Source organism: Salvelinus alpinus, chromosome 25, assembly GCF_045679555.1.
Source record: "Salvelinus alpinus chromosome 25, SLU_Salpinus.1, whole genome shotgun sequence".
Lineage (NCBI taxonomy): Eukaryota > Metazoa > Chordata > Actinopteri > Salmoniformes > Salmonidae > Salvelinus > Salvelinus alpinus.
Genome location: NC_092110.1, coordinates 28,333,184 through 28,353,323, shown reverse-complemented (window position 1 = coordinate 28,353,323; position 20,140 = coordinate 28,333,184). Strand labels below are relative to the sequence as shown.

Below are 20,140 nucleotides of genomic sequence, written 5' to 3'. Positions count from 1 at the left end.
TTCGGCGCATGAGACAAATACAATTTGATTTGAAATAGATTCCTTAAAGGACCACTAGATGATGGCTATTAGCTCACATGGCCTATATCACTGAATCGCGCCATTCACCTGAGATATGCCATGACGTTTGTGTAGGAGGAACTGAATAGATTCTAGTTAGGACACAGTAACATTCAGTGGAGAGCAACGCCCCATAACAACTGCTGATCCACCCCCATGTTGTTGCAGATGAGACCGTCTATAGAGCATGCCTTAAGACTGGAAACAATAGAGCTTTTGAGGAAGAGTCAAAGAAAGAGAAGAGTCTTAACCGAAGCATGATGCACACAGATGCGTCGGCTAACCGCCACCTCCAAATCAGCTGGAGAGCTCCCCTGGAAGACAACACACTGCCTGATTGCTTCTGAACGGGGGAAACCGACCGTAGAATACTTCTCCCTGGGATTGAATCCGCAATCTGACAATAAAATCAGCAGGTTCCAGTGTCATATACGTTATTGTCACACTGGAGCACAGATCTTCTTCGCTCCATCCATTGTTATCTACCATAAAGCTCTTTGGTCAGACATTTGGGGGGAAGCCTGCCAACATTAGTTTTATTTGATAGGCATTGTACCCAGATGCGGTTGGGTAAATATTGGAAGGAAGGGAGGAGGGGGGCTTGCAGAGGTATGCCCGGTTTCGTGCAAGGCATTCAAGTTGGCGACGCCAGACAGCCGCCAATTGGGCGGGATATGATCAGCATGCATCTGTCTGTCTGTCTGTCTGTCTGTCTGTCTGTCTGTCTGTCTGTCTGTCTGTCTCTGTCTCTGTCTCTGTCTCTGTCTCTGTCTCTGTCTCTGTCTCTGTCTCTGTCTCTGTCTCTGTCTCTGTCTCTGTCTCTGTCTCTGTCTCTGTCTCTGTCTCTGTCTCTGTCTCTGTCTCTGTCTGTCTGTCACCCTGCAGCTCATACATGCTTAGAAAGGGTTTTTCGACTGTCCCCATAGGAGAACCCTTTTTGGTTCCAGGCAGAACCATTTTTGGTTCCAGGCAGAACCCTTTGGAAAGGGTTCTACCTGGAACCAAAAAGGGTTCTTCAAAGGTTTCTCCTATGTGGACAGCCAAAGAGCCCTTTTAGCCTCTAGATATAACCTTTTTTTCTTAGTGTATGTATTTTTATCTACTAAGTTGTGGACCTTAAGCTGCTTCCAAAACCAAATCTACACTCTAAATTCTGTCTCTGTCTCTGTCTTTGAATTGACCATGATTAATGGAAAATGTATGAAAGAGAATGTTTTGTAGCGATGAATGTGTCTTTCTCCCTCCTCTCAGATCTCAACTCCCTGCTGCTCGGACACAGATTCTTCCATGAAATGGACTCCATCAGTGAGCTAGATTTCCTCAGCCCCCTCCCAGAGCCCTCTGCCTCAGGTACACTACCAGCTGTAGTGGAATATATTTAGCATTTCTATCACCAATGGCCTTTGCGGTTCGATTTTCACAGTGGTTTTTCCTGGCCATTTTTCATAATAAACAAGGTGCTTCCATTAATGTAATTTCCTTTGATTTCCTCAGCAGCTGTTCTACCATATGTCTGTTTGTCTGTCTTCTTTCTGTGCAACACAGGGAGTTTGTTTGTTGACTGACGTGTCTATCTCCTCTCTTCAGAGGTGTCCCTGATGACCTGGTGGTTCACATCCTGTGGGGCCAGTGGCCCCCGAGGCCCCACCCAGGCCCAGTGTGACAGCGCGTACCGCAACACCAACTTCAATGTCACTGTTGGTAAGGACGGCCCGTTCAAAGGAGTGCAGACCTGGAGGGTACCAGCCACCAACAGATACATGTGGGTGCAAGTTTTGATATGTTCTTCTAATGTTGTAGAAACATGAACGCTACAGGCAACAACTGTTTTTGCAATCAGAGCACTTTTGCACTAGACTAAACCATATCAAATCAAATTTTATTGTTCACATACACATGGTTAGCAGATGTTAATGCGAGTGTAGCGAAATGCTTGTGCTTCTAGTTCCGACCGTGCAGTAATATCTAACAAGTAATCTAACAATTTCACAACAACTGCCTTATACACACAATTGTAAAGGAATGAATAAGAATATGTACATAAAAATATATGGATGAGCGATGGCCGTGCGACATAGTAGATGGTATAGAGTACAGTATATACATATGAGATGAGTAATGTAGGGTATGTAAAGATTATATAAAATGGCATTGTTTAAAGTGACTAGTGACACATTTATTACATCCAATTTTTAATTATTAAAGTGGCTAGAGATTGAGTCAGTATGTTGGCAGCAGCCACTCAATGTTAGTGATGGCTGTTTAACAGTCTGATGGCTTTGAGATAGAAGCTGTTTTTCAGTCTCTCGGTCCCAGCTTTGATGCATCTGTACTGACCTCGCCTTCTGGATGATAGCGGGGTGAACGGGCAGTGGCTCGGGTGGTTGTTTTTGGCCTTCCTGTGACATCGTGTGCTGTAGGTGTCCTGGAGGGCAGGTAATTTGCCCCCGGTGATGCGTTGTGCAGACCTCACTACCCTCTGGAGAGCCTTACGATTGTGGGCAGAGCAGTTGCCGTACCAGGCGGTGATACAGCCCGACAGGATGCTCTCGATTGTGCATCTGTAAAAGTTTGTGTGTTTTTGGTAACAAGTCAAATTTCTTCCGCCTCCTGAGGTTGAAGAGGCGCTGCTGCGCCTTCTTCACCACGCTGTCTGTGTGGGTGGACCATTTCAGTTTGTCTGTGATGTGTACGCCGAGGAACTTAAACTTTCCACCTTCTCCACTACTGTCCCATCGATGTGGATAGGGGGGTGCTCCCTCTGCTATTTCCTGAAGACCACGATCATCTGCTTTGTTTTGTTGACGTTGAGTGTGAGTGTGAGGTTATTATCCTGACACCACACTCCGATGGCACTCACCTCCTCCCTGTAGGCCGTCTCGTCGTTGTTGGTAATCAAGCCTACCACTGTATTGTTGTCTGCAAACTTGATGATTGAGTTGGAGGGGTGCATGGCCACGCAGTCATGGGTGAACAGGGAGTACAGGAGAGGGCTGAGAACGCACTCTTGTGGAACCCCAGTGTTGAGGATCAGCGGGGTGGAGATGTTGTTTCCTACCCTCACCACCTGGGGGCGGCCCGTCAGAAAGTACAAGATCCAGTTGCACAGGGCAGGGTTGAGACCCAGGGTCTTGAGCTTAATGATGAGTTTGGAGGGTATGGTGTTAAATGCTGAGCTGTAATCGATGTACAGCTTTCTTACATAGGTATTCCTCTTGTCCAGATGGGTTAGGGCAGTGTGCGGTGTGATTGTGATTGCGTCATCTGTGGACCTATTGGGGAGGTAAGCAAATTGGAGTGGGTCTAGGGTGTCAGGTAGGGTGGAGGTGATATGATCCTTGACTAGTCTCTCAAAGCACTTCATGATGATGGAAGTGAGTGCTACGGAGCAATAATTGTTTAGCTCAGTTACCTTAGCTTTCTTGGCAACAGGAACAATGGTGGCTCTCTTGAAGCATGTGGGAACAGCAGACTGGGATAGGGATTGATTGAATATGTCCGTAAACACACCAGCCAGCTGGTCTGCGCATGCTCTGAGGACGCGGCTGGGGATGCCATCTGGGCCGCAGCCTTGCGAGGGTTAACACGTTTAAATGTTTTACTCACGTTGGCCGCGGTGAAGGAGAGCCCGCAGGTTTTAGTTGCGAGCCGTGTCAGTGGCACTGTATTTTCCTCAAAGCGAGCAAAGAAGTTGTATAATTTTTCTGGGAGCAAGACTTCCATGTCTGCGACGGGGCTTGTTTTCTTTTTGTAATCCATGATTGACTGTAGACCCTGCCACATACGTCTTGTGTCTTGAGCCGTTGAATTGCGACTCCAGTTTGTCTCTATACTGATGCTTAGCTTGTTTGATCGCCTTGCAGAGGGAATAGCTACACTGTTTGTATTCGGTCATGTTTCCGGTCGCCTTGCCGTGATTAAAAGCAGTCGTTCGCGCTTTCAGTTTTGCGCGAATGCTGCCATCAACCCATGGTTTCTGGTTGGGGAAGGTTTTAATAGATACTGTGGGTACAACATCACCAATGCACTTGCTAATAAACTCGCTCACCGAATCAGCGTATACATCAATGTTGTTGTCTGAGGCTATCTGAAACATATCCCAGTCCACATGATCAACGCAATCTTGAAGCGTGGAATCCGATTTGTCGGACCAGCGTTGAAAAGACCTGAGCCCGGGCGTTTTCTGTTTTAGTTTCTGTCTATAGGCTGGGAGCAACAAAATGGAATTGTGGTCAGATTTGCCGAAAGGAGTGCGAGGGAGGGCTTTGTATGCGTCACGGACGTTAGAGTAGCAATGATCCAGAATGCTGCCAGCCCGGGTCACGCATTCGATATGCTGATAAAATTTAGGGAGCCTTTTTTTCAGATTAGCTTTGTTAAAAGGGGGGGGGTATACACGGCTGTGATTATAATCTAAGATAATTATCTTGGTAGATAATGAGGTTGGCATTTGATTGTAAGGAATTCTAGGTCAGGTGAACAAAATGACTTGAGTTCCTGTATGTTGTAATGATCACACCACAACTCGTTAATCATAAGGCATACACCCCCGCCCTTCTTCTTACCAGAGAGATGTTTGTTTCTGTCGCTGCGATGCGTGAAGAAACCGATTGGCTGTACCGAATCTGATAACATATCCCGAGTGAGCCATGTTTTCGTGAAACAGAGAATGTTACAACCTCTGATGTCTCTCTGGAAGGCAACCCTTGCTCGAATTTCGTTTACCTTGGTGTCAAGAGGCTGGACATTGGCGAGTAGTATACTCGGGAGCGGTGAGCGATGTGCCCGTCTACGGAGCCTGACCAGAAGATCGCACCGTCTGCCCCTTCTGCGGCGCAGAAGATGCTTGAAACAAGCCCCTTGACCAATGATTGCATCTGTACATCAGTATTGACAGCTGGCAGGAAGCAGCACAACCTGAAAAATCAGTCAACTGATTAAATACTACTTCGTGTCACGGATCTGCTAGACCGATCAATATAGGCAAGTCTCTGGAGTATCAAGATTGATTTTCAAATCATCCAAGTTAGGGGAGGAAGAGTATGACGTGGGCTCAGCCCCTGCCTGCCTTCCTGCGCTGTGTGTGTGTGTGTGTGCGTGCGTGCGCGAGAAAGACTGGAGCAGAGTGAGAAGCATGACTCACCAGATAGAGACTTAGATTAGTCTATCTGTGCTCACTCTCTCTCCCTAATCTGACCCCTGCCAAACCAAGGCTTTGAACTAATTTATTTGATTTGCTGTCCTAGTCACGCGGCCTTATTACAACACTAGATGTTAAAAGCACTGGCTTACCACACACCGCCACATCTCCCGCAAGGCTGGGGACCCAGGGGCTCTTGGGGGACCCCCAGGAGTTCGCCCCCATAGAATTAGGAATTAGAATACTAGAATGGACATGAACTTTCTTAAAATGGGATAAAGGTCAGCCAATTGGGTCAGGGAATTGGTAAACTATGGTTTGCCAGTCAAGTGATAAGATATTGTGTTAAATAATTAATTTGAAGAATTTATCTGCTCTGTATGTTTGTTAGCTAGCTAGCGAGACAGTTTTAGGGGAATGATTGCATAAATGTTCATTCATGCTCTGTTTACATATATTTATTAAATTTTTTATTTAACCTTTATTTAACTAGGAAGCCAGTTAAGAACAAATTCTTATTTACAATGACAGCCTACTCAGGCCAAACCCCAACGATGCTGGGCCAATTGTGCGCCGCCCTATCAAATCAAATCAAGTTTATTTTATATAGCCCTTCGTACATCAGCTAATATCTCGAAGTGCTGTACAGACACCCAGCCTAAAACCCCAAACAGCAAGCAATGCAGGTGTAGAAGCACGGTGGCTAGGAAAAACTCCCTAGAAAGGCCAAAACCTAGGAAGAAACCTAGAGAGGAACCAGGCTATGAGGGGTGGCCAGTCCTCTTCTGGCTGCGCTGGGTGGAGATTATAACAGAACTATGCCAAGATGTTCAGAATGTTCATAAGTGACAAGCATGGTCAAATAATAATCATTAATAATTTTCAGTTGGCTTTTCATAGCCGATCATCAAGAGTTGAAAATAGCAGGTCCGGGACAGGTGGCGGTTCCATAACCGCAGGCAGAACAGCTGAAACTGGAATAGCAGCAAGGCCAGGTGGACTGGGGACAGCAAGGAGCCATCACGCCCGGCAGCCCCGACGCACGGTCCCAGGGCTCAGGTCCTCCGAGAGAGAGAAAGAGAGAGAGAAGGAGAGAATTAGAGAGAGCCAAGATTTTCAAAATGTTCATAAATGACAAGCATGGTCAAATAATAATCAGGAATAAAAGTCAGTTGGCTTTTCATAGCCGATCATTAAGAGTTGAACAGGTAGGGGTTCCATAACAGCAGGCAGAACAGTTGAAACTGGAACAGCAGCAAGGCCAGGTGGACTGGGGACAGCAAGGAGCCCTCATGCCCGGTTTGCCGTGACGTATGGTCCTAGGGCTCAGGTTCTCCGAGAGAGAGAAAGAAAGAGAGAACGAGAGAATTAGAGAGAGCATACTTAAATTCACACAGGACACTGGATAAGATAGGAGAAGTACTCCAGGTATAACCAACTGACCCTAGCCCCCCGACACATAAACTACTGCAGCATAAATACTGGAGGCTGAGACAGGAGGGGTCAGGAGACACTGTGGCCCCATCCGATGATACCCCCGGACAGGGCCAAACAGGAAGGATATAACCCCACCCACTCTGCCAAAGCACAGCTCCCACACCACTAGAGGGATATCTTCAACCACCAACTTACAATCCTGAGACAAGGCCGAGTATAGCCCACAAAGATCTCCACCACAGCACAAACCAAGGGGGGGCGCCAACCCAGACAGGAAGATCACGTCAGTAACTCAACCCACTCAAGTGACGCACCCCTCCTAGGGACGGCATGAAAGAGCACCAGTAAGCCAGTGACTCAGCCCCTGTAATAGGGTTAGGGGCAGAGAATCCCAGTGGAGAGAGGGGAACCGGCCAGGCAGAGACAGCAAGGGACTCCCAATCACGGCAGGATGTGATAGCTGGATTCAAACCAGGTACTATAGTGACGCCTCTTGCACTGAGATGCAGTGTTCCTGTGCCGCTCGGGATCCAGGCTATTTATACAGAAAATTGGTATAAAACCTGTATAAACAGTATTTATGATTGGTTGGTAATAATTATATTACAACATTTCTGATATTTCCCATGCCTTTGTTTTATTTATCTGCATAAGTAAAATCAGGATTATGCCCCTACTGCTATTAATTCCAATTAGTCTGGTTATGGCTGCCATTAATTCCAGTTAGACACCAATGCTAATAAAGAAGCTCCCCATATCTTCTCATTGCCTATCCTTACCCCTTTTAACCAGTGGTGTACCACAGTTTCTGAGAGGCTGAGAGAATTTGGGGGGGGGGGGTTTGGGGCACCAGAGAGATCTTAAATTATTAGAGTGGCTTAGTCATAAACCCTCAAAGTTCCAGAAAGGGGTGAAAATGGCAGTCAGGGTGTGATAGTACCCCCCCTTCCCCCCTAGGGACGCCACCTGGCTGCCCGGGGTGTCGGCGGTGGAAATCGGCGATGAGGGCTGGGTCCAAGATGTCTTTAGCAGGAACCCAGCACCTCTCCTCCGGACCATAACCCTCCCAGTCAACCAGGTACTGGAAACCCCTGCCCCATGGTCGAACCTTCAGGAGGCATCTCACCGTATACACTGGCCATCAATTACCCGGGGGGAGGGATGGGCCTGGAAACAGAAGACAAAGGACAGGAGACACAGGTTTAATTCTGGACACATGGAAAGTAGGGTGGATACGAAGGGTACGGGGTAACACAAGATGGACAGCAGGAGATGGAGATGGGAAAAGGACCAATGAACCGGGGAGATAGTTTGCGGGACTCTACCCACAGGGGCAGGTCCCGAGTGGAAAGCCATACCCTCTGCCCAGTGCGGTAGCGGGGAGCTGGAGTCCGGCCACGGTCCGCTTGTTGACGATACCTGGAGTTGGTCATGAGAATAGCCGCCCTGGCTCTTCTCCTGGTACGTCGACAGTGGCGGACAAACATCTGGGCCGAGGGTACGCTGACCTCCTGCTCTTGTTCTGGGAAGAGTGGAGGCTGATACCCCATGGAGCACTCCAAAGGGGAGAGTCCCTTGGCCAAACAGGGAAGGGTGTTCCGGGCATACTCCACCCAGACCAGTTGACAGCTCCAGGTAGTGAGTTTGGTTGAGACCAGGCATCTCAAGGTGGTTTCCAGATCTTGGTTGGCTCGCTCCGACTGACCGTTGGTTTGAGGATGGAATCCCAATGACAGGCTGGCCGACGACCCAATAAGGGTGCAGAATGCCTTCCAGAACTGAGACAAAAACTGAGGACCCCGATTGTAGACCATGTCTACCAGGAGTCCATGGATCCGGAAGACATGCCGCACCCTAAGCTGGGCCGTCTCCTTGGCAGAAGGTAGTTTGGGGAGAGGGATGAAATGGGCGGCCTTGGAGAACCGATCGACTACCGCCAGAATGACAGTGTTGCCATCAGACGGAAGGAGCCCAGTGACAAAGTCCAGAGATATATGAGACTAGGGACGATGAGGGACCGGTAGTGGCCAGAAGGAGGCCAGAAGGAGCTTGCCGTGGAGTCTTATTCTGAGAACACACTGTGCACACGGCGACGAAGGCAGAGACGTCAGAAACTATTGTGGGCCACCAGAACCGTTGTCGGAGGAAGGCTAGTGTACGACAGGACTCTTGATGACAGGTCAGCCTGGAGGAATGAGCCCATTCCAGGACCCGGGACCGGACTGGGTTAGGGACAAGCAGCCGGTTAGCCGGGCCCCCTTTAGGTCCAGGCTGGGAGCGTTGCGCCTCGCGAACCAGGTTTTCAATACCCTAATCCATAGTGGCAGCAAGGCATGAGGTAGGGAGAACGGTTTCGGAGGTCGAGGGTGTGGCAGAGGAACTGTATAGGCGGGAGAGAGCGTCAGGCTTCACATTTTTTGACCCTGGGCGGAAGGAAATGGTGAAGTTGAATCTGGTAAACAAGAGCACCCACCGGGCCTGCCTGGAGTTGAGGCGCTTGGCTGTACGGAGATATTCCAAGTTTTTATGGTCGGTCCAGACCAAGAATGGCTGTTCTGCTCCTTCCAGCCAGTGCCTTCACTCTTCCAACGCCATTTTAACCGCCAGGAGTTCTCGATTGTGTACATTGTAGTTCCTCTCTGCAGGATTGAGACAATGGGACAGGAAGGCACAGGGATGAAGCTTTTGATCCTGGGCAGATCGCTGGGACAGGATGGCCCCCACTCCAACATCCGAAGCATCAACTTCCACCACAAATTGACGCGAGGGCTCCGGATGAATGAGGATGGGAGCTGATGTGAACCGGTGCTTCAGGTCCACAAAGGCTTTGTCGACAGCTGGAGACCATTTGAACGGTACCTTGGGAGAGGTGAGTGCCGAGAGGGGTGCTGCAATCCTGAATGAAACGGCGGTAGAAGTTAGCAAAACCAAGAAACCGTTGCAACTGCACCCTGGATGTTGGTTGAGGCCAATCCACCACTGCTTTCACCTTTCTAGGATCCATCTGAACATTGCCCTCAACAATGACATATCCCAGAAAGGTGATAGTAGAGTGGTGGAACTCACACTTCTCGGCTTTCACAAACAATTGCTGCTCCAGGAGACGCTGAAGAACCTGTCTGACATGAAGTACATGTTCTTGGGCAGATCAGGAAAAAAACAGGATGTCGTCAAGGTAAACGAACACAAAACGGTTTAGCGTGTCCCGGAGCACATCATTGACCAAAGCCTGGAAAACAGCGGGGGCATTTGTGAGTCCAAATGGCATGACCTGGTACTCATAATGTCCACTGGCTGTGTTGAAGGCTGTCTTCCACTCATCCCCCTCATGTATCCGAACCAGTTGGTAGGCATTCCAAAGGTCCAACGTGGAAAATATGGTGGCTCCCTGGAGAGGTTCAAATGTCGAGGAGAGGAAGGGGATAACGATTTTTTTACCGTAATGTCATTAAGTCCCTGATAGTCAATGCACGGACGCAGGGTCTTGTCCTTCTTTTCCACAAAGAAAAACCTGCGCCGGCTGGAGATGCAGACGGACGGACGGCCCCAGTGGCCAGAAACCCCTAGGTACTCCTCCATTAGCTTTGGTCTCTGGTCCGGACAGAGAATACAACCGACCCCGAGGTGGTGTAGTGCCTGGGAGAAGATCAATGGCACAGTCATAAGGACAGTGCGGGGGAAGGGAAGTAGCCTGTGCCTTACTGAACACTTCTAGGAGATCATGGTATTCAGTGGGAATAGCAGAGACATCCACAGTCTTGCTAACATCCTGAGGAAAATGACTTGGGGAAGGCTGTGCTGCTTGAAGGCAGTGGGAATGGCAAAATGGGCTCCACCCCAGGATGGAGCTTGTGGTCCAGTCAATCACCGGATTGTGCTTTTGTAGCCAGGAAAATCCCAAAACGACTGAAACGTGGGGAGATGCAATGAGGAGGAACTGTATGGTCTCACTGTGGTTACCAGAAACCCGTAATTGAACGGGCACAGTACTATGAGTGACTTCCCCTATAGAGCGGCCATCCAGTGCCCTAGCATCCATGGTAACAGAGAGAGGCTGAGTGGGAATACCAAGCTCCGAAGCAATAGCGGCATCCATAAAACTTTCATCAGCCCCAGAGTCAATGAGCACTCGGAGAGACTTAGATTGGTCTCCCCACAGCACAAGCACAAAAAAGGGTGTGCGGGTGATGGGAATTAGGGAACTCCCAGTCTGATTCACCATAGTGCTGGTACCCACTAGAAACAAGGGTTTCCTAATAGGACAGGTAGCTATAAAATGCCCCTCCACAGTACAGACAACAGTTACTGTTCATCCTCCGTGAGCGTACCCCAACTGATAACTTAGCTCTTCCCAACTGCATAAGCTCAGGAGTATCCAACTCACCCATCGTAGATTCACGAGAGTGCTCGGGGGGCTTCGAATCCTCTCGGAAAAGCTGCCTTTAGAAACTTCCGGATTGCCTCGAAGGTGAACAAGCCATAGCGGGTGCACCAGTGTGCCCGAGACCAGACCTCTTCTCACTCCTACGTTCCCTTAGGCGTCCATTGATTTTGATGGTTAGGGCGATAAAAGAGTCAATTCCATCGGCAATTCCCGAGCAGCTAGCTCATCCTTTACATCCTCAGATAATCCATGCAGAAAAGTATCGACAAGAGACTCCGGATTCCAGGCACTCTCGGCCGCCAACGTGTGAAAATCAACCGCGTAGTCTGCCACACTACGGGAGTTTTTACGTAAGTAGTCAAGCAGTTTACTGGCCGCCTTTCTCCCAGATACCGGAGACTCAAATACCTTTCTCACCTCTGCCATAAATTCCTCCAGATGACCACAAATGGCATATTGTTGCTCCCAAACTGCCGTAGCCAGGGGAGAGCGCCCTTTCCGACATTAGCGTAATGATATACGCTATCTTTGATTGGTCTGAAGTAAACGAAGACGGCTGTAACTCGAAAATAAGTGAGCACTGAGAAAGAAAACCCCGGCAGGCACCAGGATTCCCCGATTATCGCTCCGGAGGTAAGCGGGGTTCTCGGGGAGCCGGGATAGGCTGTACAAACTCACCACAGAGAGGGAAAAAATTACTGGGTGATTGGGTTTTTTCAGAGGTGGCAGGCAGCCGCTGAGCTAACTCCCTGATTTGCTCCATAATAGCCTTTAACCCATGGTCGTGGCGTTCCGTCAAGGATCTGAGCCCTTCCAAAAGGCCCTGTAACAACTCCTCATGTCTCCCAATGGTGGCTCCCTGCAGGGAGACAGCGTGGCGGAGCTGGTCCAAGTCTGCTGGGTCTGTCATGGCCAGTTCGTACTATCATGACACAAGGCGAGACCCAGATGCAGACACAGGAGGCAGATAGTTGGTCTTGCAGTGTGTATAAATCCAGAAGGAGTAGGCAAGAGAATGGTCGTGGACAGGCAAAAGGTCAAAACCAGATCAGAGTCCAGGAGGTACAGAGTGGCAGACAAGCTCGTGGTCAAGGCAGGCAGAAGGGTCAGGCAGGCGAGTACAGGGTCCAGAAACAGGCAAGGGTCAAAACCGGGAGGACTAGAAAAAGGAGAATAGCAAAAAGCAGGAGAATGGGAAAAATGCTGGTTGACTTGGAAAACGTACAAGACGAACTGGCACAGGGTTAAATACACTGGGGAAAATCAGTGACACCTGGAGGGGGTGGAGACAATCTCAAGGACAGGTGAAACAGAACAGGGCGTGACACCAAACATGGCCTTCAGTGGTCTCCTCATGTGTTTTTGTCGTGGAAATTCTAATCAAAAGGAAGAGAGACGGCAGATTTTTCAAAACAACAACTTTTTATTAGAAGATTTGCAAATCTGGAGCTGGTTAACAATCCACTCAACAACAGCGCATATTTAAGAGCCCAACTCACAAGAGTTGGGTCTCAGCCTTTATAGGGAATTACAACCTCTGTCTACGTGGCAGTTTAGCAGGTATGTGAGAGCATGGTGGGAACATTGCGCACAAACAAGTGACGCCAGTTTTGTCACTCCTTTCAGCGGATAGAAGTGTCGCTGATGCTCAAGCTAGCATCTGTTCTCGTCATGTCTCCACACAGCTGTGCCTTTGAAAGATACGAAAAAAACAGGATGGACCAAAAACTGTGTTCACTCTGAGGCTCTTTGTCTTTGGCCGCGTGACCAAGTTGCTCAGAAAATAGAGGAAAAACACTGTCTTTTTCTTACATGAGAGAAACAGCAAGTGGAAATGTACAGGTTTTAAGGCTCGTACAACGCATGTGCATAACAAAGTTTGTAATTTTGCCACCATAGTTTACTGCATAGAAATAGAATGAATAGAATGGGCTTGGAAGCTCTAACCCTGGCAATCTGGTAAACTCGTAGGTACACTTGCAATAATTTCCATTGTATTTTGGAATGGTCTATCAACTGATGCTGGTTTGCCATGGTCATGTAGAATGTTTTTTTATTTTTTTATTTCACCTTTATTTAACCAGGTAGGCTAGTTGAGAACAAGTTCTCATTTGCAACTGCGACCTGGCCAAGATAAAGCATAGCAGTGTGAACAGACAACACAGAGTTACACATGGAGTAAACAATAAACAAGTCAATAACATGGTAGAAAAAAAAAGAGAATCTATATACAATGTGTGCAAACGGCATGAGGTAGGCAATAAATTGAATAATTACAATTTAGCAGATTAACACTGGAGTGATAAATCATCAGATGATCATGTGCAAGAAGAGATACTGGTGTGCAAAAGAGCAGAAAAGTAAATAAATAAAAGCAGTATGGGGGGTGAGGTAGGTAAATTGGGTGGGTAGTTTACAGATGGACTATGTACAGCTGCAGCGATCGGTTAGCTGCTCGGATAGCAGATTTTTAAAGTTGTTGAGGGAGATAAAAGTCTCCAACTTCAGAGATTTTTGCAATTCGTTCCAGTCGCAGGCAGCAGAGAACTGGAAGGAAAGGCGTCCAAATGAGGTTTTGGCTTTAGGGATGATCAGTGAGATACACCTGCTGGAGCGCGTGCTGCGGGTGGGTGTAGCCATCGTGACCAGTGAACTGAGATAAGGCGGCACTTTACCTAGCATAGCCTTGTAGATGACCTGGAGCCAGTGGGTCTGACGACGAACATGTAGCGAGGGCCAGCCGACTAGGGCATACAGGTCGCAGTGGTGGGTCGTATAAGGTGCTTTAGTAACAAAACGAATGGCACTGTGATAAACTGCATCCAGTTTGCTGAGTAGAGTATTGGAAGCTATTTTGTAGATGACATCGCCGAAGTCGAGGATCGGTAGGATAGTCAGTTTTACTAGGGTAAGTTTGGCGGCGTGAGTGAAGGAGGCTTTGTTGCGGAATAGAAAGCCGATTCTTGATTTGATTTTGGATTGGATATGTTTGATATGAGTCTGGAAGGAGAGTTTGCAGTCTAGCCAGACACCTAGGTACTTATAGATGTCCACATATTCTAGGTCAGAACCGTCCAGGGTGGTGATGCTAGTCGGGCGTGCGGGTGCAGGCAGCGAACGGTTGAAAAGCATGCATTTGGTTTTACTAGCGTTTAAGAGCAGTTGGAGGCCACGGAAGGAGTGTTGTATGGCATTGAAGCTCGTTTGGAGGTTAGATAGCACAGTGTCCAAGGAAGGGCCGGAAGTATATAGAATGGTGTCGTCTGCGTAGAGGTGGATCAGGGAATCGCCCGCAGCAAGAGCAACATCATTGATGTATACAGAGAAAAGAGTCGGCCCGAGAATTGAACCCTGTGGTACCCCCATAGAGACTGCCAGAGGACCGGACAACATGCCCTCCGATTTGACACACTGAACTCTGTCTGCAAAGTAGTTGGTGAACCAGGCAAGTAGTTGGTGAACCAGGCAAGGGTGAACCAACCCTCATTTGCACTATGTAGAATGTTCATTCAAATGATGCTAACTTATGTGGATCAAACAATGGAATGTATTTTTTGTAATGTCTTTTGAGTAGTTGATTCAACAAATCACAACACAGATTGAAGGGTACACTTCCTGCTTTTACTTCCTGGCATGGGTGCACTCAAAACGGCTGCCAGTCCACCCATTATGCCATCATTGACTCGAATGAAGACACACTTTCTATTCATTCCATTTCTATGGTTTACTGTGCAATCCTTAGGATCTCAGCCTATGGAGCCGCAGGTGGCAAAGGAGCAAAGAACCACAACAAGCGCTCCCACGGGGTCTTCATCTCAGCCATCTTCCCTCTGGAGAAGGGAGACATCATGTATATACTGGTGGGACATCAGGGGGAGGATGCCTGTCCAGGGGTGAGTCGTAGAGGGGAGAGTTAGGTTACCTCGGGTGACATTATGGGTGGATAAACAGTCACACTTTATTTGGATAGTCCGGATTTTCCATCTGTAGAGCAGTAGATAGTAGATAGTTAGTCGACATGTTACTGAGTCTGTAAATAGTCTAAAGAGCGTCTACAGGTGGACTATTCAAATAAAGTGTTACCGGATAACCTGCTGTTCAAATATGTCCGATTCATTTTAGTGAGCGTTTACTTTCCTTTCAACTTTCTGCTATCTTGGGTGCCACCCTGAAGTATTTATCTCCTGATGGTATGAAAAGAAAATCTCAGACTTGCAGCCACTCTCTCTCTGATCTAACCACATTCAAATGTTCTCTGTAGAGAAATCCCCTGACACAGAAGATCTGCTTGGGGGAATCCTCGGTGATAGAAGATGAGTTCACTGGTGAAGAGTGGGCAGGAGGAGGAGGGGGAGGCGGAGGAGCCACCTATATCTACAAGGTAAGAGACCCTCCTCTTAACCTAACTTGAGTCAACTGTTCTCTGCCTTTATCTCATCTCCACAAAATGAAAGCCATGATGCTGTCCATCGGAAGCACATGTAGCTGTTAGATATGAACCGATGGATGAGCTTAGAAGATCTTCTGAAGCCATTCTAAAATATTATTTATCATGGTATTTATCTACAGATGTAGTGTTACAAGCAGTAGAGGTCAGAGTTTATGTTAACTGGTTTGTATGACAAGAACCCTTTAATCTAGAAGTTTTATCTCTTTGAAACGCTGGACTGGCCCCTCATTTGTACTATGGACTATGACAGAGGGTAGAGTGATTTTCCTGTGTTTTATATATATTTCCACACTAGGAGGTTGGAACAATACTGTGAAATTGTGAAAATGATGATAATGCCCTTTTAGGATTCTATTTTTGGCTGGTGTTAAGGCGGCGCTGGTGTCAAATGCACGTTAGTTTGCAATTTCATAATTTAAAAACTGGCGCACTGGCATGTTCCAGCCCTAACGCCAGGTTCAGCTATTTACCTGTCTAATATAATTTCGCTTGCACTCAGATGGGTGGCTGGAAATATTTAAGGTGTGTCCTTAAAAACATAATCCAAAGTGCTAATTTCCGAAAGCCCTCCCTCAGGCCTACAATAACGAAGGCTGGTTCAACAGCAATGTGTCTTTTTATCCTGGAGATTTTATGATGTCATTACATTTGACATTTTATTTATTATTGTTGTTGTTAAAAAAACAGATTGCTTGTTTTTCATACAATTTTATTACAACCAAACTTATTAGAATGATTGACCTTCCTGGTTTTATGGTGACAATGTACGTGGGGCGCTTGTAATGCTACTTGTGGAGATGTGTGAAGGCGATCTGATCTGTAAGATGGTTCCGACTATGTTCATAAAACATAGGCCTATTTGGGAGCAGTATAACGGTGAGTGGACGTTCTCCCTTTATATTTATTCAGGATCTTTGTCCAGCTACTGAGAAAAGATTTGAATGTGCGTAAAACCCTCCATGGTCTGCTTTGTTTTAATATTAAAATAAGTTGTTGCTTTGTTTAGAATTTGATTCGAATTATTCATGATCTTTTTAGGCCTTATCAATAATAAATGTAATCTTGCTTATTGACAATGTTTGACATGTCAATGCTAAGCCATAATGCAATTTACAGTAGGCCTAGCCCCTATATCAGTGTGAATGCTATTGAAGCCGTGCAATTACTTAGAACAATATGGACTGCAAATGGGTTGAAGTGAATGTATTTATCAAAAATAGGTCAACATTTTTTTATTTTGTTTCTGTAAGCCATTTAACAAACTATAATGGACTAACATTGGAACTGGAGTTGATACAAAGGCAGTACATAAAAGACCATAAATACACAACTTGAAGCAACCACATACAATATTTCACCATGGAGCACGTTCTGATTGGCCAGTGAGGGGCCAAGCCTAGACACACCCACAACTTGTTTATTCATCAAAACCCAGCCCTTTCACACCAACGCCAGCAAATGTGCTGATAATTGTGATAGTGACAATAGCAAAAATATTTTTGCTGACACCCTCCTGAAACTATAGCTCTACCGCCTGCGCTTAGATTTACCATTGTGTTAGGTTTGTTAAAATAAAGCCCCCTAATGTAAGAGCTTTCTGAAAAGACTGCCTGAAATTTCAGCCTGTTTTGGTGGGATGGAGTTTTTGCCTACCTAGTGACATCACCAAGCGATAAATTACAGTTCCAATCCTCTCTGCCAATAACCCACTCAGACCACTCCAGACAGTCCTAGCAAAATTATTGCTTGAGAAATTGCTCTTTGCTAAGAAGCTATTTTTGTTTCTTTTTGACCATTTTAATTGAAAACAATCACAGTAAGATACTTAATTGTTACGCAGAAATAACTTGACATTGAGATAAAAATGAATGCATTGGAACTTTTAAGCTGCTATTGTGTTTGACTGTGACCCCTGCCAGATGGAGGGTGGGGTGCTGGTGCCTCTACTGATAGCGGCTGGTGGTGGAGGGAAGGCCTACCTGGAGGACCCAGAGAGCAGCCTGAATCAGATCCCTCTGGAGCAGTATGAGAACGACACAGTGGCCTCCAGCTCCAATGGCAAGACTGGAGCAGCAGGTTGGTTGGGTTTCCACCCTCACTTCACCCCCTCCACTTTTCCCTTCCCTCTGAGATTCTCTTCACAGAGCTAGCTATCTGCTCCTTGAAAACACGTGGCTTTCATTTCTCTGACTGCTAAAGCTCCTACTTGAGCGTCTTCAGTAGAAGGTGTCAGAGAAAGGGCAGGAGTGCATGTGTTTGTATCAAGAAGCTGGCCCTGACCCCTGGTTATCCTATGGGTCTGCTTATAATCTTGGTTGCAGCCTTTTGATTTATGCAACCATTGAAAAGGAAGAAAAGACATAGTGTATATGGCAGTACTGTATTAATGTACTTGGAAAAGACTCATGGAACATTCCCTGTAAATCCTCCTTGACCAGCAAGTTCTTATGGAGCATTTATCGACACATCTTATGCAAACATCAATGGAAGAAGTGTTTAGAGAGAGTGATGGCTAAATGAGGTGTGTGTGTGTGTGTATGCTTCAGGGGGAGGTGGAGGCTGGAAGGACTCCTCCAGCCACCTGTGGGCAGGGAAGTCTCTCCTGGAGGGAGCAGAGGGGGGTTCTTCCTGCCCCCAAGCCTTATCCAAACTGTCCTGGGCCACCTTCGGAGGGTTTGGAGGGGGAGGGGGAGCCTGCACTGCTGGAGGAGGAGGAGGCGGATACAGAGGTAATCTAACACACACTCATAATAATATTTACTGCTTTCCTATGTGCCATACTGTACTGCTAGGGGTGTTATTATTGGATTTAAGATCCTCCCTCTGTAGCCTCCAGCTCTTTTCTAGCTGTGATGAATCTGACAAATACATTTATGCTGGAGAATTTCCATTGGCCCCAAGGAAAGGGGAAGGCTGATAACATTCCCTGCTTTTCTGCCTTTATCTGGTATGATTTACTAATCATGGATTGGTGACAGAATAAACATCCCTCTCTGAATGTTGTGATATTATGAGACAGGTTGAACTCATACTGAGATCATGAAAGACCCTGCTTTTTGTTTTGTCTGGGGAAGAAAGTTCTACTTAATTGACTGATAAGATTGGAGGTCCTTTAGCTCCTCTGAAAAACATGGCACACACTGAGAGGAGATATGTACAGACTGATAAAAATTTGATTTCTTTCAACATTGTTAACATACCACACATACTCCCTCTACCCAGACCGTCTTTGATCAAAATAAAGATTTATAATGTGAGCATATGTTATGCAAGCAATAATATACCATTGTTATTATTAACTCAAACATAGACTTTTACAATCTCTCTGCATTCACTTATCTTTGATATCGTGTTTCATCTAAATCAAGGTGGCGATGCTGCGCTGATTGATGACATCACAGCGGGCGGTCAGGATGGCATCTCCTTTGTTAATCCCATGGGGGAAATATTTCTCCATCCGCTGGCAGGTAAGGATTTCTCCTCCTTCATCAGTGTCACTGGGGGCCAGAAGAGAGGGGGGGGAGAGCAGAGAGCGAGCCCAGGCCGTAACACAGAGGTCTGTGTGTCTCTACCACCTGATTCTGATTCAGTGGGAGAAGAAGGGATGGGCTCCTCATCCCTCAGACACTAGTTAACTAATTCAGGGCCTCACGGATCCTGTTGATCCTGGCGCCATGCAACCTTCTCTTTTTTCAATGATGTAGAGGAACAGACAGCCCCTCAATTCTTTACGGCACGACAATGTCATTTGAGTCCAATGCATGTGCTGCCAATGCAGGACAGAATACAAAGCAGTCCTCTGTGTAGTGACAGACATGAAAAAGACACAAACTAAAACAGATCAACTGACCCATGGCCATGCAGTACCGACTTTACAGTGAAACCACGATTTGTTTTCGTTGACCATAGTTAAGAATTGAAGTCCAGTGTTTGACAACGTTATGAAGAAGAGAAAGAACACTGATTGCGAAACAGCTTATCTTTTTAGCCATAGATATGGCTAAGTTGACCAGTGCTTCTGCTACAGTATTCTTCTTGTGAGATTCATGTGGTGAACTTCCTCTGTCATCCTCCCCACTCAGCCATGGAGAGCCATGGAGAATGTGAGATCAAGGTGCAGCTCAACTGCGGTCACTGCCAGACCCAGAGCTGCAAATGGGACGAGGACACTCAACTCATCATTTGCCTCTGTCACAACGAGGAGGTGCTGGCCAGTGACAACGTCACCTGCACAGGTAACAGTCAAGTAAAAACCCTCATTTACGAGAAGTGGTTTGGGATCATATAAGCTCAATTTAAAATTCTGTCCTTGAGAATTTCACAGATCTACCACTGTGTTTCTCTTGAAATGGTACACTCATAAAAGGAGAGAAATTGAGAAATGGAATGGAAGGAACTACCTCTCGAATAATCACATTGTCTTTGATGCATTGTTATGATCTGAGTGGTTCTCCATCTTTCCCTGTTAACCCTGACCTCTGACCCCCCAGCAGCCCATCAGGGCCTCGCTCCAGAAGGCCAGCTGTCCTTGTCCCTCATCCTAGCTGTGGTGGCAACCATCGTGGTGACGGTCATCGTCCTGACCTGCGCCAGCCTCACCCTCAGTAAGAGACTCTTCCAATTCTGTGTTGATTCTGTGCCCTCCACCTTTCACCGTCTGTGAGCTGTA

General features: G+C 46.9%; 1 protein-coding gene across 1 annotated transcript in view; it reads left to right on the top strand.

Annotated features, from left to right (window-relative positions):
• The window catches only part of LOC139553765 (tyrosine-protein kinase receptor-like), an 85,776-nt gene that overhangs the window by 51,014 nt on the left and 14,622 nt on the right, over positions 1-20,140 (top strand). The window contains exons 11-19 of the mRNA XM_071366409.1: positions 1,312-1,410; positions 1,648-1,822; positions 14,764-14,914; positions 15,283-15,402; positions 17,391-17,547; positions 18,018-18,200; positions 18,840-18,938; positions 19,554-19,706; positions 19,962-20,075. Coding sequence (XP_071222510.1) covers positions 1,312-1,410; positions 1,648-1,822; positions 14,764-14,914; positions 15,283-15,402; positions 17,391-17,547; positions 18,018-18,200; positions 18,840-18,938; positions 19,554-19,706; positions 19,962-20,075 — 1,251 coding nt within the window. The remainder of the gene's footprint in view (positions 1-1,311; positions 1,411-1,647; positions 1,823-14,763; positions 14,915-15,282; positions 15,403-17,390; positions 17,548-18,017; positions 18,201-18,839; positions 18,939-19,553; positions 19,707-19,961; positions 20,076-20,140) is intronic.